Raw genomic sequence first — 26,600 nt, 5'->3', positions numbered from 1 at the left:
AGCTGTGTGATGTTCAAATCATTTTTAATTTAGAAATTTAAAACATCCTTGCTGAATAAAAGTATTAATTGTTTGTGATGAAAAAATAAAAGTATTATCTATTTGTGATGTAGCCTACTATTCAGCCCACTAGGGGGACTCAATGAGTAGGGAAGGATATAGTTCTATAGACAAGAGAGTAACGTGGGTCTCTTATGTAAACAAGCTGAATACAGTTGTCCCATGCAGCTCTACAATAAACAGAATTGATGCCTCCTTGCAAATGCATTAATACAAGACATTAATTTCTTTCTAAAAAAAGATTTCTATTTTAATGAATCCTGAAAAAAAAAAACGTATTACAGGTTATTAAAAAAATATTCAATATTCAAAAATTAATTTTCCACCATTGATATTAACTTAGGATATCAGAATAATTATTGGATGTTGATGTATTGTGGATGTGGATGTATTTGAGCTTGTGAAACACGTACATTCTGCATTTTATGCCTGTAGATGAATTATGATTATTATTACTGCTAGCCTATACTGTTGTAGGCTATATTTGTTTATTATTATAATATTATTATTTCATTGTTGTTGCCGTCGTACTTTTTACTGTGAGTTTTATGCCAATTTCCTTTTTTTCTGTGCTTTTTTGTGTGTGTAGTACCATCAACGAAACAACAGACACGAAGTGGTTAATTTTCCTAAAAGGAGGAAAGGATTAACAGAAGTGTGGTATGTCAAGAATTTCGTTCTTATGAGATTAAAAGTTCATTTCCTACCACTGGAGGTCGCAACACTGAGAGACATGTATTATTGATAACGTGTGTGTGTGGGAGAGAGAAGGCTAGTTTGTTATTTCATTTATTTTCTCTTATTTGTTATTTAGGTTAGGTAATGAAAGCTAAAAATAAAAGCTAAAAATAGCTTCGACTGAAAACCCCATATCAGTCGGGTTCATTACAGATGGAAACCTTTTGAAGTTCGTAAAACATTCAAATTAGTAAAGGGCGCAAAGATCGAAACAGAGATGATGACGTGCGTCAGAGAGAGGACGCGAGCGCGCGCATCGCTCTAGTGCGCAGGTGGATCTCAGCGCACAATAGCGCGCCTGTCTCGCGCCACAGGTAGTAGCTGCTGGATTCAGGTGTTGTAACTCGACACTGAACCATGTGATCAGCGATGAGAATTTAGAAAGAAGACATACCCAGCTCGAGCATTCACTCAACACTCTAGTAAATACAAGACCACCATTGAAAGCAGGACAGGACCCCGAAGGACAATGTTTTATTATGAGCAGGACGCCGGAGTGACGAGCTAGTTTCGGTTTAAATCCTTAATTTGGCCGGTAAGGTGAGAGGCGGAAGAGACCTGCGGACATATAGTCCAAAACATACATTCACAAAAACTCGCCAGGAAACTTCGTGGATTATGAATGTGGACACACAGGTATGAGTATGTTTCTGTTTGTGTCGTATCGAATGTATGAATGTTTCCTTAGCAACACAGATAAGGTGGAAGGAATTTTTATGTCGTGAACTGGATAAAGGTTACATGAACCGAAATGAAAAATAAGTAGCAGCTACCTGCCAAGTATTAAACACATTCAATACATCTGGACACTCTTAAATATCTGCTAACACTTTACAATAAGATCTCATTTGGTAATATATTAACCAACATAACCATGAGCAATACATCTGCTACTAATTTGTTAATCTTTGTTAACAATAGTACAAAAATACAGCTGGTTATTGTTTGTTCATGTTTCTTTTCAGTGCATTAGCTAACAAATATGACATTTGATTGTAATAATGTATTAGTAAATGTTTATATATTTATTTCCAGAACAGAATTTACACATGGTAACCTTGTTTAAAATCCAAGTTTGCACAGATAAAAAAAATAAGGCAGACTGGAATGAATCAGTGCATTTGGATATTTCTTAATTTAGGAGATCATAGCCAAAAAGATTAGCGAGCTAATTTCTTCTAAGTCACTTATAAAACAAATCCTTTCTAAGGTTCTTTATTTGCATCAATGCTTCTATGAAGAAACTCACTGTTTTAAACAATAGGAATGATCAAATCTGCTAACCAACTTCAGATCCTAACAGACGTTTCTACTCTTCTTTTGCAGCTCACTAGATTTTTTTAATCTTTGATCTCGGACATGATTTATTGATCACCTCCGCCCCTAGCCGGAGCGTCAGCCCCTTCTGGTCGGGGGTAGGGGTGCAGATTGACTCCATCCTGGAGATGATCCGGCAGGTTGGGCTTTTGGCTGGGAGTTTTATGCTGCTGCTTCTCAGGAATGTTTCGGCCCAGGGTGAGTCACTCGCTCCACCTCTGTCCGAAACTGAACTTTGAGAGTATCCGGATTATTAATCACTGTTAAAGCTCACTGCGTTTAAACAGCTCAATTGAGTTGCGTCAGATTAATCTGTACACAAGCCGAGTAGCACTCCTCTAACTTGTACTAAGTTAGCACTAGTTTGCCTGAAGTGCCGCAGAAACAAGCTCAAGCATGTCAGTTTTCAGCAGAAGCATCGAAGGTATTGTTGGGAGGTCAGGCCATAAAATTGTACTCGCAATTAAGATATAAAAAAAAAAGGCATGAGAACTGTGTAACCATAAACTATGAACCCGCCCAGATCACATTTTACCCCCATCACAATAAATTATATTTTCCATATAGATGACATATGATTATTATTTTTTCTGTATTGGGACATTATTTTTTAGATGTGTAGGTACATTTCCCACACAAACTGCACTTATTCACTGTAATACAACATATCTAGGTCTCATTACATTATTGTGAAAATCTTTTATATTATTTAAATGCATTATTGTAGTATTTGTTGTATACTTTGATGCTGATTTAAGAATTTGGTACAGAATTGTGCATAATTGTCAACAATGTTACAATGCTTCAAAATAGACTACATATAATTTATTTTCATTCTCATTTTGGGGAACTTTTTTTTTTGGGAGATTCATACATACAGTTGTTATCATAAGTATTCAACCCCCTTTGCAAATCAGGTTTATTGGCAAAGTGTAGACTTTTAGCTGTTTGCAATGAACAAATCAAACAAAAGTAATTGAAATAGCTCAATACAACAAATGTTTCGAGTGGTTTCCCCAAATTCACCTGAAAATGCAACTTTTAAATATAGCTGCGAGCAGCGATGGCGGGCCCAAGCCGGTGGCACCGCAACCCCGGTTCCTTTAGTTACCTAAAGGCACCCGGGTAGCGGTGCCGAAGGCTTTGGCCCTTTTATGATTAAATGTTAAAACGGCTTGCCATACTCTGTCATTTCGACTAGTCACAATTATGTTACAGATGTCTTAAATGATAATACAAACTATCCAAAATGTAATTACGAATAGACAGAAAGACGTTGTTGATATCTACAATGTTAATTCCGGACAGGCAAACTTAGCTTTTAAATGTTAAAAGGGCTTGCCATACAGGGACGTAGGCTCAGAGAGAGGCTCACCATATTCAAACCAAAATATCTGACTTCCTCTTGGTCCGAGCTAATGACTATGTATTAGAAAGTTGTCCGGCTTGAGGAGTACAATGTATATACCGATTTTTGTAACTGTAGATAAAACTAACAACCCCACTTTTGTCAAAAGGTGGCGCTATTTAGTCCTTGCACATTGCCCGTTTCTGAAACTTTGCACGTCTACTGGCTAATAAATGTGATGTATCTGTTGAGTTTCAAGCAATTTCAATTTCAATTTGACTGTTGAAAAGAAGTGCGCCGATTAGATACTCAGGATCGGTATCGGCTCTGACACTGCCATCTTTGACGAGGCTGATTCAAATTCTATATTGTGCATATACTATTCTATGTAAGGCACAAAGGCACAAAAACTTTCTAAAGTACCATAAAGTTTTTGTGTACTGTATTATTAGTGTTCTGAAGCTATTATGTGATATAGAAATTAATATTTAAGTCATTAAATTCAAGAACACAAACTTTTCCCTCTCTGCGCCTGTCAGTCATTCTCCATTCAGCATTCAAACAGCACGTCACATTCGGTTACAGTCAATGATGAAACGATCTTCAATGATTCAATGTTAATCCTATTATACTGGATCTTTAAGATAAAGGTCTAAAGGTCTATATTTTCGAATGAAGAAACTTTTTCTTGCTGGACTTTATTGCTGTAACTTAATCGTGTTACTTTCTACCGGGTGTCGGACGCTGTCGGTTAGATCACAACACTAGAGTCAGAGCACTATAATTGTTCTTCACGCACACAGTAACTGAAATTTAAAACCTTTAAAAGAAAAGGCTCAATAAACTATTGCATAGATAGATAATGTATAATACACTGTTCATAAATATGTATTTCCTTTGTGCTTTGAACTTTTCAATACGGACTCAATGCGCTGTAACTTCATGTGGCTTCAAGCACATCATTCTCCGCTCGGGATGCACATAAGTGCTTTGTGCTGCACCGTATTGGAGCCGTAATATCATAATGCAGTGACGTAATGACAGATTATTAATTGCCTTTCAATTATATGTTGCTTTATAGCAGCCATGGCTATATTTTTTTTTAATGATTTTTGTTATCTTGTTTTTCATGAATGTATTTTTCAAAAATAAGAGCAATGTGTATTATCTATTATTAATATGGTTTATAATAGCATTTTTGTCATAGATTATGACAAAGTAATCATATGATCCACCAGCGAGGAACCAGCAGAACAGAGTGAACATTCTTTCTGTTTAGTTCAATCCTACTTAATAGGAATTTATTTAAAATGCTCGCTCTACTCCACACCATTAATGTCTTGTGCGGACATCCGTATTTTGACTTTCGGTTTTAAGTAAGCGATTTAAAAGCTCCCAAGTCCCAGCGGACTCACACGTTGATTAACCGGTGGGAATATACACAATAGGCCTACCTGATATTGAACACAAGAGGGCAGTATAGCACTACGTATGACTCAGATTATTATTTTTTTATGAATTTTACAACAATTCTGGCTGTTTTTGAACGTAAACACAATTCTTAAATGAAAAAAAAGGAAAAATTGGGGAAGTTATAATATTTGTATAATTTAATTTAGAAACAAATGATGTATAATTACATTTTTAGAAGATATGAGGCTTTTAGTGTTTACTTTTTTGACATTACTTTAATCTTTTGCCATAGTTGCACATGTCTATTGGCTAATAAATGTGATGTATCTGTTGAGTTTCAAGCAATTTCAAGCAAGCTAAGAGTCCCAAAAGCATCAAAAAATAATGTTAAAGTTTGTTTCGTTGCCACGGCATTTTGAAAGTGACACACTTCCTGCTGCCAGTTGGTGGCGCTATAACTTTGACTCACAATAGTCACATCCATGTGATCGGTCTCTTACAGCGAAAACACTGCTGAAGTTTCATCAAGATCAGTTAATGTATGCTGAAATTATAACACACATCCTGTTCCATGTTTCTCGCCATAATTTCGTTTCCTCGCCACGGCCAAACCGTTCGAGATATCAAAAATCCCGTGGCACTTTTTCATCCTTAATGTCTTGACTTCACGCTGATCGAGTTTCGTCGAATTTGGTTCAGTGCTCTAGGAGCAATAATTTAAATTCCATTGCATGTGTTTTAAACACAACCCTAAATAGCCGACTTCCTGTTGGGCTGGGGTAAAAAGTAAGAGTGTGAGGTATATATGAAACGATGAGATCTATATGTGTACCAAGTTTCATATTATTACATGCAAGTGTGTTTGATTTATGGACCAAATTTTCAGAACAAGTTTATTGACCAAGTTAATCTGATTAATAAACTAATTATATAAAACTATTGTCAATTCACTACAATTAAACTAGTTATATGCCTTTACTTATAAAAAATAAAAATAAAAACTTATTTAAAAAATACCAGGCTTGAGAAATGTATTTTCTTTATGCAGGTCATACACACAGCAGTGAAATGGTTAAGCCCCCTCCCCCTGCACACACACACACACACACACAGCCAGCCAGCCAGCCAGCCAAAGGCTCAGAGTGGCCATATTCAAACAAAAATATCTGAGTTTCTGTGGGTCCTAGCTAATAAGTGTCAATTAGAAAGTTGTCCGGCTCGAGGAGTACAATATACATACCAATTTTTGTAACTCTAGTTAAAACTAACCACCCCACTTTTGTCAAAAGGTGGCGCTACTGAGCCCTCACCACGCCCGTTTCTGAAACTTTGCACATGTCTACTGGCTAATAAATGTGATGTGTCTGTCGAGTTTCATGCAATTTGAAGCATGCTAAGGGTCTCAAAAGCATCCTAAAAGCATCCTAAAAGAAGGGTAAAGTTTGATGCGTCGCCACGGCAACAGTTTCAAAGATATCAAGAATCCATTCACAGGTCTACATCTGCCGTATGTTTACATTATACATATGAAGTTTGAAGCAAATCGGGTAAAAATAAAAGGGTGATATCTAAGCATTTTGAAAGTGACACACTTCCTGCTGCCAGTTGGTGGCGCTATAACTTTGACTCGCAATAGTCACATCCATGTGATCGTCCTCTTACAGTGAACACACTGCTGAAGTTTCATCAAGATCAGTTAATGTATGCTGAAGTTATAACACACTTCCTGTTTCACGTTTCTCGCCATGATTTCGTTTCCTCGCCACGGACAAACCGTTGGAGATATAAAAAATCCCCTCGCAAACTTTCATCCTCAATGTCTTGACTTCACGCTGACCGAGTTTCGTCGAATGTGGATCAAAGCTCTAGGAGGAGTATTTGACATTCCATTGCGAGCGTTTTACAAACAAACCTCAATAGCCAAATTCCTGTTGGGCTGGGGTAAAAAGTAAGAGCGCGAGGTATAGATGAAACGATGAGATCAACGTGTGTACCGAGTTTCATATTATTACATACAAGCGTGTTTGAGTTATGGACCAAGTGTTCGGACCCCGTTCCAGGGGGCGCTGACGAGCTGCCCTGCCACGCCCGGGTACCATCTTCAGCCCGGCTCTGATGGCCGCGGGTTCTGACCCGTGTGCAAAGTTTCAAGAGTTTTCGAGCACGTTAAGGGCCCCAAAAGTGCCCAAAAGGTAGCAAAATAATAATAATACTAAAGAATAAATATAGCTGCGAGCAGCGATGGCGGGCCCAAGCCGGTGGCACCGCAACCCCGGTTCCTTTAGTTACCTAAAGGCACCCGGGTGGCGGTGCCGAAGGCTTTGGCCCTTTCATGATTAAATGTTAAAACGGCTTGCCATACTCTGTCATTTCGACTAGTCAAAATTATGTTACAGATATCTTAAATGATAATACAAACTATCCAAAATGTAATTACGAATAGACAGAAAGACGTTGTTGATATCTACAATGTTAATTCCGGATAGGCAAACTTAGCTTTTAAATGTTAAAAGGGCTTGCCATACAGGGACGTAGGCTCAGAGAGAGGCTCACCATATTCAAACCAAAATATCTGACTTCCTCTTGGTCCGAGCTAATGACTATGTAATAGAAAGTTGTCCGGTTTGAGGAGTAAAATGTATATACCGATTTTTGTAACTGTAGATAAAACTAACAACCCCACTTTTGTCAAAAGGTGGCGCTATTTAGTCCTTGCACCATGCCCGTTTCTGAAACTTTGCACGTCTACTGGCTAATAAATGTGATGTATCTGTTGAGTTTCAAGCAATTTCAATTTCAATTTGACTGTTGAAAAGAAGTGCGCCGATTAGATACTCAGGATCGGTATCGGCTCTGACACTGCCATCTTTGACGAGGCTGATTCAAATTCTATATTGTGCATATACTATTCTATGTAAGGCACAAAGGCACAAAAACTTTCTAAAGTACCATAAAGTTTTTGTGTACTGTATTATAAGTGTTCTGAAGCTATTATGTGATATAGAAATTAATATTTAAGTCATTAAATTCAAGAACACGTAAACTTTTCCCTCTCTGCGCCTGTCAGTCATTCTCCATTCAACATTCAAACAGCACGTCGCATTCGGTTACAGTCAATGATGAAACGATCTTCAAGATGATTCAATGTTAATCCTATTATACTGGGTCTTAGTGGGGCAGTTAAGCGCAAAAATCGATCACTTTGCGATAAAAGCATCAAATTTGGTAGGAAGGCTCACAAAGGGGGTCTGATCAGATTTAGGACCGTAGGCGCTTGAAATTTGACCCCTGGGGGTCATGGTGGGCATTTTTCAAAATGGCCGCCAAATATGGATTTCGTAATGGGAAAATGGATTAAAAGCTGCCAGAAACATAAAATAAAATAACACATTTCACCATAAATACATGTAAATATGAGCACACTTTCACATAGAAGATCTTTAAACTTTAAAATATAAGATATGTTTGAAAATTTGCTCCTGTAATACTAAATATTACTATACATGGGTTCATGAATCATCTGTAAATTCATGTTATGTGATCAAAATTAGACATCATAGTGACAAGTGATTAAGAGCTGATCTTTTATCTTTTTGCCTCTTGCACCATTCATCAAAGCTCAGCACATCACTGGAGGAATGCATATTCATGTAATTGTCATATGCAGCACGTTGCAAAATGTACAATGCAGCCTCTGTTACTTCTTTTCGTATGAGCAACATGGGCCACTTTTAAGAAAGAGTCAGCTGTGCCTGTTGTGGTAATGTCTGCTTGAACAAGAGCCTCTACCCAACCACTTCCTTGGTCCTCAAGAATGCCATCTCAATGTGGAGACCCCCAAAAAGAATCACAATTTCACCATATCTATTTGGCCACTTCCAATTTCACCATATCTATTTGGCCACTTCCACTGTATTTGCTTGGCCAAGGCAAATAGTGGCTGGTCAAAGGGGTTCACAGGGGTTTGCTCTGGATGCTAATGATTAATTTCATTTCTGATGACATCCATTGAGTGCCTGATCATTGCAACTGTGTGCATGATGTAATGCAGGTGGCATCAATGTCCAGTGACTGCTGAGTTGCATGGTATGCAGCCGTGACAAATCACTGAGATCTCCAGCTTTGTCACTTGTTGATCTGACATATTCTGTCCATTCAAACTCCTGCTTAATATACCCAGCATTGTGCCTGCTCAAGGACTGAACATGGGATGATGGTACAGATGAGGTCTTAATGTTGTAGTTGACAGGGAAGACATCTGTATAGTTTTGAGGCAAAAGGTAGATTGTTTTTGAAGCATCGTGGCTTATGAGATGAAACAATGTTTCGACGCTCTCCTTTCCTCTCTGAAGACGGATGTTGAAAGAGGGAGATGGAGGTTCCGTGAAAAGAATTCTTAGCTGTTGTTGAAGATGGATCATGATCAACATTATCAATAGCTGCAGTTGTGAATAGATTACCACATGACAGGACAGACCACATGTGGACAGTTTTCATCTCTGTAAAGACTACAACATGATATAGCCAGCAGCCACATCACCCTGTAGCCCAAGACTGGTTGCCCACTGAAGCTAAGCAGGGCTGAGCTTGGTTAGTACCCAGATGGGAGACCTTCTGAGAAAGCCAGGTTGCTGCTGGAAGAGGTGTTCGTGAGGCCAGCAAGGGGCACTCACCCTGTGGTCTGTGTGGGTCCTAACACCCCAGTAAAGTGATGAGGACACTATACTGTCGTGATGAGACGTTAAACCGAGGCCCTGACTCTCTGTGGTCATTAAAAATCCCAGGATGTCTTTCGAAAGAGTAGGGGTGTAACCCCGGCATCCTGCCCAAATCAAATTTGCCCAGTGGCCTTTGTCCATCATGGCCTCCTAATCATCTCCATATATATATATATATATATGGAGATGATTAGGAGGCCATGATAGAGATTCCCCTCTCTATTTAAAGCGCTTTGAGTGCTGAAAAAAGCGCTATATAAATGTAATGAATTAGTATTATTAATTAAGTTATGCAAAGGACTAGTCACATCTGGTCCTACCTGCTCTTCACCTGGTGAGGTGTCATTTGGGATCTAGCTCTATTTTACAAAGAGGCCAAACATTTGGAATGATACTTGGCCTCTAAAGCCAACATGTCACCTCCACTGAGCTGTGCCAGAAGCTTGATGTCATTGAGGACAACGGCACACTTTCGAACTTTTTCATCAATTTGAAATGTAGCAGCCTTATGAAGTCTCTCACTACCTGCAGGTTCTCTCCACATTAAGTCTTATCGATGTCATCACTGAATGAGGTTTTTAAAACTAATTTTATTCATTTTCTAGTGTCATGCTCATCAGTTGTAGAAGCTCTCTTCTCAGCTCTTTGTAGCATTTGATTGTTGAATCTAAGGCGACATGTATAATTTGTGATATTTTGCATTGTTCCTAATAAATGTGGCCTCCATACCTTGCCCTTTATCTAACTGTGCAATCTGTAAAGATATCGTTGTTTAAGTTAATCAAATTTTAATAGATTCTCTGCCAGATTTTTGTAATGTTCAGTATTGACCTGCCATTGGCAATTTGATGGGCATCTGAGTGGCTCTTGAGTATTATTCTGACAAATGAAACACAGTTCCCAGTCAGTTATTTGTGTTGGGGGATCAGTATATCCAGGATTAAATAATTTGAAGGTTTTAGTCATTGCATTGGATCAAAGTAGTTCTTGTGTAGTGGTCTAATTGTCGTAATCATGCTAATCGTGCTAATTTATGTTTTTCTTGTGAGGAAAACTCGGTCTACAATGTGATTTGTAGGCCTACCTACTAAACCACTTGCAAATAATCCAGCAGGACTCAACAGTTCTTACAATTAATATTTATAGTCAAGTTTAGAGCATTTGGAGAGCAAAGAAGTCGTACAAGAGCACAGAGTTACAATGAAATAAATGAGATGAATTGCAGCTAGTTTAGACAACCAGCCTAAATGAAATTCTGTGGAAATGTACACCTACTTTATTTCACAGAATCCCAACTCTAAATTCATGCAGACTAAAATCTATTGAATGTTATATTTGCCTGTCTGAGTTATGTTTGCTTACTTGCAGTATTAGCCTACACTATTTTTACTGAGTAACAGTGAGAAACACAAACTGACTTTGCCTTTATCTCACTTGTAGTCAAGAGTAAAACATCTCACCAGTTCCCTAGATTTTAAAGAGAATAATATTTAAATGTGGCCACCACAAGATGAAACCTACTGACTGAATAAAAAGGAGTCCCTGACAAACAGTAAAAATGATAGTATATGCTCACAATTTAATATTAAATATTTAAATGTACATTTAAAAAGTACATAATTTCGGATAGATATCATAACCTCTTTTCCTTTTGTTTAAAAATGAACTAGATTGTTTAATAATCAAATGTGCAACTTTTTTAATTGTTAATTTCTGTCGTCTATCCATTATGACATTCTGAAATCCATATTTGACAGCCATTTTCAATTTTTTTTAAACATATCTTATATTTGAAAGTATAAAGACCTTCTATGTGAAAGTGTGGTCATATTTACATGTATTTATGGTGAATTGTGTAATTGCATTTTAGGTTTCTGGCAGCTTTAAATTCATTTTCGCATTAAGAAATCCATATTTGGCGGCCATTTTGAAAAATGCCCGACATGGCCCCCAGGGGCCAAATTTTGAGCGCCTACGGTCCTAAATCTGATCAGACCCCCTTTGTGAGCCTTCGTACCAAATTTCATGCTTTTATCGCAAAGTGATCGATTCTGATGAAAATCTGCGCTTAGCCGCCCCACTATCTTTAAGATAAAGGTCTAAAGGTCTATATTTTCGAATGAAGAATTTTTTTCTTGCTGGACTTTATTGCTGTAACTTAATCGTGTTACTTTCTACCGGGTGTCAGACGCTGTCGGTTAGATCACAACACTAGAGTCAGAGCACTATAATTGTTCTTCACGCACACAGTAACTGAAATTTAAAACCTTTAAAAGAAAAGGCTCAATAAACTATTGCATAGATATATAATGTATAATACACTGTTCATAAATATGTATTTCCTTTGTGCTTTGAACTTTTCAATACGGACTCAATGCGCTGTAACTTCATGTGGCTTCAAGCACATCATTCTCCGCTCGGGATGCACATAAGTGCTTTGTGCTGCACCGTATTAGAGCCGTAATATCATAATGCAGTGACGTAATGACAGATTATTAATTGCCTTTCAATTATATGTTGCTGCGTCATTAAACATCTGTCCTATGCATTTCAAACATTTATAGCAGCCATGGCTATATCTTTTTATGATTTTTGTTATCTTGTTTTTCATGAATGTATTTTTTAAAAATAAGAGCAATGTGTATTATCTATTATTAATATAGTTTATAATAGCATTTTTGTCATAGATTATGACAAAGTAATCATATGATCCACCAGCGAGGAACCAGCAGAACAGAGTGAACATTCTTTCTGTTTAGTTCAATCCTACTTAATAGGAATTTATTTAAAATGCTCGCTCTACTCCACACCATTAATGTCTTGTGCGGACATCCGTATTTTGACTTTCGGTTTTAAGTAAGCGATTTAAAAGCTCCCAAGTCCCAGCGGAGTCACACGTTGATTAACCGGTGGGAATATACACAATAGGCCTACCTGATATTGAACACAAGAGGGCAGTATAGCACTACGTATGACTCAGATTATTATTTTTTTCTGAATTTTACAACAATTCTGGCTGTTTTTGAACGTAAACATAATTCTTAAATGAAAAAAGGGAAAAATTGGGGAAGTTATAATATTTGTATAATTTAATTTAGAAACAAATGATGTATAATTACATTTTTAGAAGATATGAGGCTTTTAGTGTTTACTTTTTTCACATTACTTTAATCTTTTGCCATAGTTGCACATGTCTACTGGCTAATAAATGTGATGTATCTGTTGAGTTTCAAGCAATTTCAAGCATGCTAAGAGTCCAAAAAGCATCAAAAAAGAATGTTAAAGTTTGTTTCGTTGCCACGGCAACAATATCAAAGATATCAAAAATTCATTCACAGGTCTACATCTGCCGTGTATTTACATTATACAGATGAAGTTTGAAGCAAATCGGTTAAAAATAAGAGAGTGATTTCAGAGAGCATTTTGAAAGTGACACACTTCCTGCTGCCAGTTGGTGGCGCTATAACTTTGACTCACAATAGTCACATCCATGTGATCGGTCTCTTACAGCGAAAACACTGCTGAAGTTTCATCAAGATCAGTTAATGTATGCTGAAGTTATAACACACATCCTGTTTTATGTTTCTCGCCATGATTTCGTTTCCTCGCCACGGCCAAACCGTTCGAGGTATCAAAAATCCTGTGGCACTTTTTCATCCTTAATGTCTTGACTTCACGCTGATCGAGTTTCGTCGAATTTGGTTCAGTGCTCTAGGAGCAATAATTTAAATTCCATTGCATGTGTTTTAAACACAACCCTAAATAGCCGACTTCCTGTTGGGCCGGGGTAAAAAGTAAGAGTGTGAAGTATATATGAAACGATGAGATCTATATGTGTACCAAGTTTCATATTATTACATGCAAGTGTGTTTGATTTATGGACCAAATTTTCAGACCAAGTTTATTGACCAAGTTAATCTGATTAATAAACTAATTATATAAAACTATTGTCAATTCACTACAATTAAACTAGTTATATGCCTTTACTTATAAAAAATAAAAATAAAAACTTATTTAAAAAATACCAGGCTTGAGAAATGTATTTTCTTTATGCAGGTCATACACACAGCAGTGAAATGGTTAAGCCCCCTCCCCCTGCACACACACACACACACACACACAGACAGCCAGCCAGTCAGTCAGCCAGCCAGCCAAAGACACAGAGACACAGACACATGTAGGCTCAGAGTGGCCATATTCAAACAAAAATATCTGACTTTCTGTGGGTCCTAGCTAATAAGTGTCAATTAGAAAGTTGTCCGGCTCGAGGAGTACAATATACATACCAATTTTTGTAACTCTAGTTAAAACTAACAACCCCACTTTTGTCAAAAGGTGGCGCTACTGAGCCCTCACCACGCCCGTTTCTGAAACTTTGCACATGTCTACTGGCTAATAAATGTGATGTGTCTGTCGAGTTTCATGCAATTTGAAGCATGCTAAGGGTCTCAAAAGCATCCAAAAAGCATCCTAAAAGAAGGGTAAAGTTTGATGCGTCGCCACGGCAACAGTTTCAAAGATATCAAGAATCCATTCACAGGTCTACATCTGCCGTATGTTTACATTATACATATGAAGTTTGAAGCAAATCGGGTAAAAATAAAAGGGTGATATCAAAGCATTTTGAAAGTGACACACTTCCTGCTGCCAGTTGGTGGCGCTATAACTTTGACTCACAATAGTCACATCCATGTGATCGTCCTCTTACAGCGAACAAACTGCTGAAGTTTCATCAAGATCAGTTAATGTATGCTGAAGTTATAACACACTTCCTGTTTCACGTTTCTCGCCATGATTTCGTTTCCTCGCCACGGACAAACCGTTCGAGATATAAAAAATCCCCTCGCAAACTTTCATCCTCAATGTCTTGACTTCACGCTGACCGAGTTTCGTCGAATTTCGATCAAAGCTCTAGGAGGAGTATATGACATTCCATTGCGAGCGTTTTACAAACAAACCTCAATAGCCGACTTCCTGTTGGGCTGGGGTAAAAAGTAAGAGTGTGAGGTATAGATGAAACGATGAGATCAACATGTGTACCGAGTTTCATATTATTACATACAAGCGTGTTTGAGTTATGGACCAAGTGTTCGGACCCCGTTCCAGGGGGCGCTGACGAGCCGCCCTACCACGCCCGGGTACCAGCTTCAGCCCGGCTCTGATGGCCGCGGGTTCTGACCCGTGTGCAAAGTTTCAAGAGTTTTCGAGCATGTTAAGGGCCCCAAAAGTGCCCAAAAGGTAGTAAAATAATAATTATTATAATAATAATAATAGTAAAGAAAAATAATCCCAAGGAAAACAATAGGGCCTTCGCCCTTTCAGGGCTTGGGCCCTAAATATAGCTGCGAGCAGCGATGGCGGGCCCAAGCCGGTGGCACCGCAACCCCGGTTCCTTTAGTTACCTAAAGGCACCCGGGTGGCGGTGCCGAAGGCTTTGGCCCTTTCATGATTAAATGTTAAAACGGCTTGCCATACTCTGTCATTTCGACTAGTCAAAATTATGTTACAGATATCTTAAATGATAATACAAACTATCCAAAATGTAATTACGACTAGACAGAAAGACGTTGTTGATATCTACAATGTTAATTCCGGATAGGCAAACTTAGCTTTTAAATGTTAAAAGGGCTTGCCATACAGGGACGTAGGCTCAGAGAGAGGCTCACCATATTCAAACCAAAATATCTGACTTCCTCTTGGTCCGAGCTAATGACTATGTAATAGAAAGTTGTCCGGCTTGAGGAGTACAATGTATATACCGATTTTTGTAACTGTAGATAAAACTAACAACCCCACTTTTGTCAAAAGGTGGCGCTATTTAGTCCTTGCACCATGCCCGTTTCTGAAACTTTGCACGTCTACTGGCTAATAAATGTGATGTATCTGTTGAGTTTCAAGCAATTTCAATTTCAATTTGACTGTTGAAAAGAAGTGCGCCGATTAGATACTCAGGATCGGTATCGGCTCTGACACTGCCATCTTTGACGAGGCTGATTCATATTGTGCATATACTATTCTATGTAAGGCACAAAGGCACAAAAACTTTCTAAAGTACCATAAAGTTTTTGTGTACTGTATTATAAGTGTTCTGAAGCTATTATGTGATATAGAAATTAATATTTAAGTCATTAAATTCAAGAACACGTAAACTTTTCCCTCTCTGCGCCTGTCAGTCATTCTCCATTCAGCATTCAAACAGCACGTCGCATTCGGTTACAGTCAATGATGAAACGATCTTCAAGATGATTCAATGTTAATCCTATTATACTGGGTCTTTAAGATAAAGGTCTAAAGGTCTATATTTTCGAATGAAGAAACTTTTTCTTGCTGGACTTTATTGCTGTAACTTAATCGTGTTACTTTCTACCGGGTGTCAGACGCTGTCGGTTAGATCACAACACTAGAGTCAGAGCACTATAATTGTTCTTCACGCACACAGTAACTGAAATTTAAAACCTTTAAAAGAAAAGGCTCAATAAACTATTGCATAGATAGATAATGTATAATACACTGTTCATAAATATGTATTTCCTTTGTGCTTTGAACTTTTCAATACGGACTCAATGCGCTGTAACTTCATGTGGCTTCAAGCACAACATTCTCCGCTCGGGATGCACATAAGTGCTTTGTGCTGCACCGTATTAGAGCCGTAATATCATAATGCAGTGACGTAATGACAGATTATTAATTGCCTTTCAATTATATGTTGCTGCGTCATTAAACATCTGTCCTATGCATTTCAAACATTTATAGCAGCCATGGCTTTATCTTTTTATGATTTTTGTTATCTTGTTTTTCATGAATGTATTTTTTAAAAATAAGAGCAATGTGTATTATCTATTATTAATATAGTTTATAATAGCATTTTTGTCATAGATTATGACAAAGTAATCATATGATCCACCAGCGAGGAACCAGCAGACCAGAGTGAACATTCTTTCTGTTTAGTTCAATCCTACTTAATAGGAATTTATTTAAAATGCTCGCTCTACTCCACACCATTAATGTCTTGTGCGGACATCCGTATTTTGACTTTCGGTTTTAAGTAAGCGATTTAAAAGCTCCCAAGTCCCAGCAGAGTCACACGTTGATTAACCGGTGGGAATATACACAATAGGCCTACCTGATATTGAACACAAGAGGGCAGTATAGCACTACGTATGACTCAGATTATTATTTTTTTCTGAATTTTACAACAATTCTGGCTGTTTTTGAACGTAAACATAATTCTTAAATGAAAAAAAGGAAAAATTGGGGACGTTATAATATTTGTATAATTTAATTTAGAAACAAATGATGTATAATTACATTTTTAGAAGATATGAGGCTTTTAGTGTTTACTTTTTTGACATTACTTTAATCTTTTGCCATAGTTGCACATGTCTACTGGCTAATAAATGTGATGTATCTGTTGAGTTTCAAGCAATTTCAAGCATGCTAAGAGTCCCAAAAGCATCAAAAAAGAATGTTAAAGTTTGTTTCGTTGCCACGGCAACAGTATCAAAGATATCAAAAATTCATTCACAGGTCTACATCTGCCGTGTATTTACATTATACAGATGAAGTTTGAAGCAAATCGGTTAAAAATAAGAGAGTGATTTCAAAGCATTTTGAAAGTGACACACTTCCTGCTGCCAGTTGGTGGCGCTATAACTTTGACTCACAATAGTCACATCCATGTGATCGGTCTCTTACAGCGAAAACACTGCTGAAGTTTCATCAAGATCAGTTAATGTATGCTGAAGTTATAACAGACATCCTGTTTCATGTTTCTCGCCATAATTTCGTTTCCTCGCCACGGCCAAACCGTTCGAGATATCAAAAATCCCGTGGCACTTTTTCATCCTTAATGTCTTGACTTCACGCGGATCGAGTTTCGTCGAATTTGGTTCAGTGCTCTAGGAGCAATAATTTAAATTCCATTGCATGTGTTTTAAACACAACCCTAAATAGCCAACTTCCTGTTGGGCTGGGGTAAAAAGTAAGAGTGTGAAGTAGGCTATATATGAAACGATGAGATCTATATGTGTACCAAGTTTCATATTATTACATGCAAGTGTGTTTGATTTATGGACCAAATTTTCAGACCAAGTTTATTGACCAAGTTAATCTGATTAATAAACTAATTATATAAAACTATTGTCAATTCACTACAATTAAACTAGTTATATGCCTTTACTTATAAAAAATAAAAATAAAAACTTATTTAAAAAATACCAGGCTTGAGAAATGTATTTTCTTTATGCAGGTCATACACACAGCAGTGAAATGGTTAAGCCCCCTCCCCCTGCACACACACACAGACAGCCAGCCAGCCAGCCAGCCAAAGACACATGTAGGCTCAGAGTGGCCATATTCAAACAAAAATATCTGACTTTCCGTGGGTCCTAGCTAATAAGTGTCAATTAGAAAGTTGTCCGGCTCGAGGAGTACAATATACATACCAATTTTTGTAACTCTAGTTAAAACTAACCACCCCACTTTTGTCAAAAGGTGGCGCTACTGAGCCCTCACCACGCCCGTTTCTGCAACTTTGCACATGTCTACTGGCTAATAAATGTGATGTGTCTGTCGAGTTTCATGCAATTTGAAGCATGCTAAGGGTCTCAAAAGCATCCTAAAAGCATCCTAAAAGAAGGGTAAAGTTTGATGCGTCGCCACGGCAACAGTTTCAAAGATATCAAGAATCCATTCACAGGTCTTCATCTGCCGTATGTTTCCATTATACATATGAAGTTTGAAGCAAATCGGGTAAAAATAAAAGGGTGATATCTAAGCATTTTGAAAGTGACACACTTCCTGCTGCCAGTTGGTGGCGCTATAACTTTGACTCACAATAGTCACATCCATGTGATCGTCCTCTTACAGCGAACACACTGCTGAAGTTTCATCAAGATCAGTTAATGTATGCTGAAGTTATAACACACTTCCTGTTTCACGTTTCTCGCCATGATTTCGTTTCCCCGCCACGGACAAACCGTTCGAGATATAAAAAATCCCCTCGCAAACTTTCATCCTCAATGTCTTGACTTCATGCTGACCGAGTTTCGTCGAATTTGGATCAAAGCTCTAGGAGGAGTATTTGACATTCCATTGCGATCGTTTTACAAACAAACCTCAATAGCCGACTTCCTGTTGGGCTGGGGTAAAAAGTAAGAGCGCGAGGTATAGATGAAACGATGAGATCAACATGTGTACCGAGTTTCATATTATTACATACAAGCGTGTTTGAGTTATGGACCAAGTGTTCGGACCCCGTTCCAGGGGGCGCTGACGAGCCGCCCTGCCACGCCCGGGTACCAGCTTCAGCCCGGCTCTGATGGCCGCGGGTTCTGACCCGTGTGCAAAGTTTCAAGAGTTTTCGAGCACGTTAAGGGCCCCAAAAGTGCCCAAAAGGTAGTAAAATAATAATAATTATAATAATAATAGTAAAGAAAAATAATCCTTAGGAAAACAATAGGGCCTTCGCCCTTTCAGGGCTTGGGCCCTAATAATCCCAAGGAAAACAATAGGGCCTTCGCCCTTTCAGGGCTTGGGCCCTAATGACTTCCGCAGTCTCAAAATGATTCAACCCCCTGAATGGGCTATATGCGCGCATAAGTTCCGCATTTGCCGCAAGGATGCTCGTCCATTTACGGTTGTGGAGATTAAAGTGGAGGAACACTGAGGAAAACGGGATTATGGCAGAGTCTTCAAAATTTACTGTCCTCCCGTCTTTGAAATGAAACGTACATACGTTTAGATGTAATTTTATATATAGTTATGTTTATTTAATATAATTTGAAAAAGAACCATAAACACAACGAGGGGTGTCTGTTTTATCTGTTTTAGTGACTAACGTTTCTTTAGTGTAACCATAGAGTATAAAATTCAATATAAATTCTCGGTATTGCTTTGGACTCTACGATCGGCGGAAGTTATCGAGCATCCTTACACCTTCAACGGAAATACCGCATAGAGCCCATAGACTCCCTCAAAACAGCACAAATCTGCAAAACAGGTGTTCTCAAGCACAGCTGATGCAACTAATCAAGGGCTTCATTAGTTGCACAAGGTGTGCTTGAGCTAGGAATTGGGATGTGCATTTTTTTTGCTCATCTCAGTTTCCTTGCTATTTACTATTTTGCTTTTTACCCTTTCTTGAACATGTACGGGCCATTACATCATTTCTTTATTGCTACATAAGCACATTTTTTCAAAACAAACTCAACTAAGTAAAACTAATTAAAGGGGTCATGAACTGGCTTTTTAAATTCTTTTATATTGTTGTCGGAGGTCAACTTATGACGTTCACTTGGTTTTTACATTCAAAAACATCAAAATGCATAAGTAATAGGCTACTTTCTACCCTAGCTTTGAGCCTAGCTCAAAAACACTCTTTTTATGGGCGTCTCGCACTGAAGACTTGGAAGTAAACGCCCAATGCTGTGAGTGGATTACAGTTTTGCAAATTATAATGAGTTTCAACTCACTCGCTTATGCGGCGACTGTCTTCTTCCATAACCAGGCACTGCACAATATTTTGTAAACGGCATTTTTTATTGCTCGATAGCTCGATCCGGTTTGTTATCACGAGGTAGGCCTATGGTATTTAGCAATGCATGTAATGCACGAATCGGTGGGCGGGGCTAACAAGGACGTTTTCAGTTCTAAAACTTACAGGATATTCTTATAATATGATGATCTCTTAGATGTCAAAAGCTCAAGGAAAATTTGATTTCTCAGTTCATCACCCCTTTAATGAATTAAAAGTTTCCATCTTCCTAAAACACTTTTTCTTTGCCACAAAACTTTTAATCAATAAATACCCCACTACATACTTAAACTGCATTCACGCGCTTCATGATTAGTCCTGCAACAAGTTCCTTTCCTTCTTTTAAGTTATCTTTGTCCTTGAGGGATTATTTACTCTTGTAAATGATTAACATTTTAGCTTTTTCATATGTATTCTCCCACTCTCTCTCTTTCTCTTCTTCTCTCTTTCTTCTATGTATTTGTGTTTTTGTGCCTTTATAGCATTTAAATATTATTTTAGGGGCCGCTTACACAACACCATTTTCAGCTTTTTGGTTGTTCATTTACACGACAGCAAAGTTTTGTGAGCTTGAAAATGCAAACTTTTGAAAACAGGTTTCAAAGTGCAAGTTTTTGAAAAAGATACTGTTATCGTCTCAAATGCAGATTTGTGAAAATGGTGATGTCATATTACTATAGCGTAGTGTTTCTTTACAAAGTGGCATCTACAGGCCTGGCATGAATAATACAAGTTTTTATAATAGTAGTATAGAATAGAATAATAGTTTAGTCGTTTTTGCAGATCTGTGTGAACGGGGATCGTTTTGACACCTCTGTCGTCTATACGCGAAAAACATAAAGGAAGGAACTTTTTCATTTTTAGTATTGTTGTTGTGTAAACATGCCCTAAATCGCCACTCTGCAAGTGTAACATTTATTTTCAGTCAAGTCAATAGTTTTTGTATCATTACTTGTTCTCTGACCTTCAAAAGCACACTATGGTTTGTCAAAGTGCAACAATCACAAATGTGAGATTTTACAAAGTTGCCAAACTTTAAAATTATTTGAAGTTATTGTTATGCGAGGGATTTGTTATTGCTTAGAGAATTGAGGTGAATTATGGGGCACCAACGCACCAGTTGATACTTTGCTGGTCTTTCTTTAATTTTAAACAAGGAGACAACTATGATAAAGTATGAGGTAATATATACAAATTCTGAGGCTGTGATAGAGCTTACCATTATAGGGATTGATAATGGCAACAAAAAAAAAAAAAGTGTCTCATGTACAACAATATAAAAGTGCATATTTATAAACTGCAGTGTTTAGTGGCATAAATTTTATACTGAACGTTCACCAATGAAAAATGACATAGACTTTTCTAAACATTACATGATGGAAAAAATAATAACTGAATTTGAATTATAATTCACACAAATCAATTTAACTTACTAACAGCAACTACCATTGTATGGATCACCATATTAGACAGTACTTAAAAAAACTAATTGCCAAATAACAGATATACATGTTGAAAATTCTAAATGTTATGGTGACATTTTTGCCCCAAGTCCTCGTTCATTTCTGACCCTGTTGTGTGTGTGCATTGCGTAATAGCGGGGGACGGGGCTTTTTTCGAGCTCAAGCCAAGGTCCCTTTCTGTTGCGAGCCATGTTTCAAGTGAAACATAGCAGTGGCCGCTATGCTCAGATGTGCATCAATATACAGTATAATCACACACAATGAGCTATAAATCAGCACCTCTCAACTTTAGCTATATATTTTTTATTTCAAATTTTTAATTTTGTGTTTAGGTCCAGATGTCCAGCTCTCTGTGCTAAATGATGGGTGCTGTGTTTCATAATGTTGCTATAAATCATTTAAATTGTGAGATTACGCCATCACAGAGCGCACGTATCACAGTTCACACCATTTGACATGAAAAAAAAACACTCTCAAGTGTTCCCTTTTTTATTAATGTTTAGTTCTCATCCTCATATCTTTGCTTTTTCCTAATTGTTAACAAATTAGTGTTAGTGGCGAGCACTGTGACTGTGAAATGATCCTGAAACACACCTCAGATCAAATACTGTATATATATATAAACGCAAAGAAAACACTTTGAGCTGCAACACTGTCACTGAGAAACCATTTTGTGATTTGTGAGCCACCCTTAGCTAGGATGAGTGCTAAAGTCACACCGGAGTCTGCAGACCGAAATTCATATATGTACAATTAAATGTCATCTCATTGTAATGTTTTCTATTTGCAGCGGAAAACGGCACAATGCCCAGTACAACGCCCAGTACAACTCCCAGTCCAGTAAGTAGAAATTCTTTGAGGTGTTTCTTAACTGTCAAAATAATTTCTCTTATAGTATCTGACTAACTTGGAGAATGTCCTCATCATTTGCTCAATGAGAATCAGAATTGCCCAAAATTCAGAATTGGCTCCCTTTGTATGGAGCCTCGCACATGAAATGCAGGAAAAAAAATGTATATCGTGGCCACAAATTAACTAATTGTTCCCACGATTTATGAATATGTCAGCATATTTCGTTTCCTTGTTTTAAATAAATTGTGCGTACGATATTATAATCTGTTACATTTTTAATTGTAGTTAATCAAAATGAGGGAGAAAATAAGTACAACGTGGCCACGATTTACTAAATCGAGGGAAAAAATTATTTTATAGTGCGCACAATTTAGTAAAATGAAAAAAAAAAAATGAATTTTTAATTTTGTGACCACAAATATATTTTTGTCTGCATGTCATGTGTACACAGAGTTTTCTACTAATACAAAACTTAATGCTAAATCCTGAAGTATCCCTTAATTATGTTACCGAATATTTCATATGACTAAATATTCTGTGGGCCATAAAAGCTTTTTGAAAATTTAAATCTGGTCATCATATTACATTATAAGGGTGCATGTATACGTAGTTAATGCCACAATATCTTAATAAGTCAGTGCTTAATGCAGTCCTGTAGTACTTCTTCCGTTCAGATGATTAACATTCCTACTTTTCTTTGTCCAGGGCCCTAATATCGTGGCCATTGTTGTACCAACTGTGGTCCTGGGACTGGTGGCTATTTTAACAGCGATTCTGGTGTTCCTGTTCTGTGTGGTTAAGAAAAAGAGACAGACGGAGGGGACGTATCGCCCCAGCTCAGAGGAGCAAACAGGAACCCGTAGCGTAGAGACGCCTGACGCCCTCAAACTACCCAAGGAGGAGAGACTGATTTGACACACCGGTTTATAACTAACCAGCTGCACATGATGATGGTGAATCAATTCCAAACTGGTTAAATGGATAAACATTAACTAGGCACTGTTTCTGAGCACTGGCCATATGTTTTGGCTAAACAAAGCGAGTCTGACTACTTGGAAGAAACTTGAAGGAAAGCTACTCTCTCCAAAAGGAAAAACATTTCACAGTATAGATCTGCTTGTGCTGTTCTCTAGCATTCGTATTCTTAGTTTAGACTGGTCATTTCATTTTGTGTTTTAATTGTTCCTTTACACATTCAAATGCAGATTTTTGTATGTAATGTTAAGATATGTTTAAAGGTGAAGTTTGCAATTTTTCCACTCTTAGTGGCACAAAACAAAAGTGCAATCTGTTTGTTTTTGCATTCAGAAAAGGACCAGACCCTTTAAGTCCCTTTAAGGCTAGTCATGTCACTCGGCGGCCATCTTTGAAAGTTCTCTTGGGCAACTATTTCATGCAATATCATTGAATGGGGAAACATCAAACTCTCCAAAAGCTGTTCAACAAGCTTACGATTAATATTCATATAACATTTTTCAAATTACCAATGAAATCTGATCTTATAAATTGTTTAGAAACACTCAAATCATGAAAAAAAAAAAAAAAAAAACCTGGCCGACCCGCCAATGCACATGAGTAGTCATAAACGCACCTCTTGGTAAAGAAACACTGACTGTTTTTTTACCAATTGGCTCATTTATTAGGAAGGCGGGACTTACTCCGCCATATTGTGCGTTTCACTCTCTCCTATTCATAGAAATATGAGTGGACCGTCTTTATAAATCTAAAGTCTTTGGTTAACTTAACAGTATCAGCTCAACCAATGGTGTGAGTTTGGAGGCAGGACTTCTGTGAGACTGAATAATAGAAGCTGGGGGTGTGCGCCTGTTTCCTGACACTAGATTTTGCACACTACACCTTTAAATATATACTGAGATCCATTTGCCCACAAATTGGATATTTTTACTTTCATATCTGGTTGGTTAAAACCCCTTTGATCATTTCAGAAATTATTTCATTTGTCTTGATTTACCTCAGTTACATTTCTATAACTATATTATAGTTATACTCTATTTTAACTAATACTAAGTGTCCAGAAATTTGATCAGCGCAACAATGAATTCTGCTTGGAATCGTTTTTGATTCTTTTTATGACAGCATGAATGTTTACACTCAAATATTTCATGTGTTCTATTTAACTTGAATGCCTTTTCAAATTTCAGATTTTTAGAATTTGCTAAGTTGTGCAGTTTATATTTAAGCAAAAAGGCATAAGAGGTTATACTATAATCATGGCTAAGGGTGTTGTAAGGCACAACGCTCAGCAGAGTTACTATATTTACAATTCAAAATGTCCTTGGGTGGCTTTGCTGTTGCTCCACATTAAAATATTGAGGACACTTCACACATTTTCAATAAAACATGTTGATTGAGCTTATTAATTTAAGTGTTATTCTTGTGCTGAATATGTAGTCCTGATTCTTTATGGGAGTTGTGCCATGATATAATGTTGTGGCTGTTTCCGCGCAATGCTGTATTGCCGCATCAGAAGACAGAACCGGAATTATATGTTTTATCAACAGCCAATTTTAACTTGAATGTGCAATGTTTCCAGTGTCAGCCTGTTTGAGCTGTACATAGTCCATTACACTGCAAACTGGTGTTTGTGATCATCATAATATTTTAATTGGTTCTCGTTATCATAAACATTGGTTGGTGTAGTGTACACAGTTTTACTGTTTGCCTGTTATTCCTCCTGATAATTACCTATAGTGGCTAATAAATCATAAGCATCAGATTAAAATTCACAGGAAATAACTTACCCCCTTGCGGATATGTTACATGGCACAACATCAACAATATGCTTTACATTGACAAAGGCCTGCCCATACTTTGACTACAAACTTGGTCCTCAAATCATTACGTATTTGCAATAGCTGCTACATGTAATGGAAATTTATAAGGTTGCACCATTTCTATAAGTTATAAATAGCTAGTAAGATAATATAACGATAACGTAACTTATGTAATATAATTCAAGTAATTATTCTAGTGATGTAGGCTACGCCTAATGCTAGATAAGGTTTGCTAGTAGGCCTACATTTGTAACGAGTTCAGTTGTTTTTGGAAAAAGAAGCCGGGAACCGGCAAACGTTCAACAAGTTTAATAAAATACAAAATTAAAGTATAAGCCAGCAGCCCCTAACGGACAACACACAAAACAGAACATAAAAATCACAACATAAAATCAGACCTGTTCCTCTCTCCGCTGTCGTCGCGCCTCCTTTGCTTTCGCTCCTCCGTGAGAGATGCGTGACCCCGACGTGACAGACCGGTGCGTCTCACAGGTGTCGTTCATTATCACTCACTCCACCGGCCTTGCGCCACTCTCTTGTCCCTGTCCCTCGGCCTCAATATATCGCCACAATATTATTTCAGCAACATGACAAGCCAGTGAATTAACAGGTTTCAATTGTTCCTTTGTTCCACAGTGCGTGACATTTTATCTACATGTAATGCGGCTAAAGCTTTGACACTGAGTCAATGGGCTCTGTCTACTTCTTTCTTTTTCGCTTGTTTATCGTCATCATTTTCTTCCTTTTACGCTTCTTTGTTTTATGAGCAGGTTCCACTCGAGAAATTGGCAGTTTAGGTTGTTTCTCCGCCATTAGCACAGCAATCACCGAGTTTGGTTTGAATGAAGGCGCGCTGTGTGTAAGAGGCGAGCGCTCTCTTGTTATCCACGTGTACACAAGCATGATTGACACTGCTAAGACACTCCTCCTGGCTGGTTGTTTCTGACGGGAGCGGTGTATTTCTGCAAATGGCAATATGACCACTGGGAAGGAGCTTGATTTATTTCGCAGATCATCTATCTCATAGTCTACTGTCAGGACATAACGGCAGTTTTAACGAATATGTAAAATATATATATATATTTTTTTTTTTACAAATTACCTATACTGCAGCTTTAATTCCAATTAATTCATAATTAAAAAATAAATAAATAAGGTGGATAGGATAACAAGATGTACTTAAAGATATAGTAAAGGTCTCTGAATTAATAGCTGGAAAGGTGTAGCTACTTTGAGGTTTTATAACATTACATAATGTCATATGATTGCTGACACATGTCCAATAATATCTGTGTGTGCATGGAGGAGTGTCTGTCTAGGAAACGTATTGCAATTAGACAGCAATGCTTCAGATTTGCTTGC

General features: G+C 37.6%; 1 protein-coding gene across 1 annotated transcript; it reads left to right on the top strand.

Annotated features, from left to right (window-relative positions):
• Nucleotides 1-856: 856 nt before the first annotated feature.
• On the top strand, nucleotides 857-24,824 carry crb3a (crumbs cell polarity complex component 3a). Its single transcript, XM_039662879.2, has 4 exons — nucleotides 857-1,434; nucleotides 2,125-2,313; nucleotides 22,382-22,431; nucleotides 23,149-24,824. The coding sequence occupies exons 2-4, from the start codon at nucleotides 2,244-2,246 to the stop codon at nucleotides 23,356-23,358; spliced, it is 330 nt and encodes a 109-aa protein (XP_039518813.2). The 5' UTR covers nucleotides 857-1,434; nucleotides 2,125-2,243; the 3' UTR covers nucleotides 23,359-24,824.
• Nucleotides 24,825-26,600: the final 1,776 nt, after the last annotated feature.

The sequence above is a fragment of the Pimephales promelas genome, chromosome 3 (assembly GCF_988280905.1).
Source record: "Pimephales promelas chromosome 3, fPimPro1.hap1.1, whole genome shotgun sequence".
NCBI lineage: Eukaryota > Metazoa > Chordata > Actinopteri > Cypriniformes > Leuciscidae > Pimephales > Pimephales promelas.
Note: the sequence above shows the minus strand (reverse complement) of the source record. Positions and strands in the feature narration are given on the sequence as shown.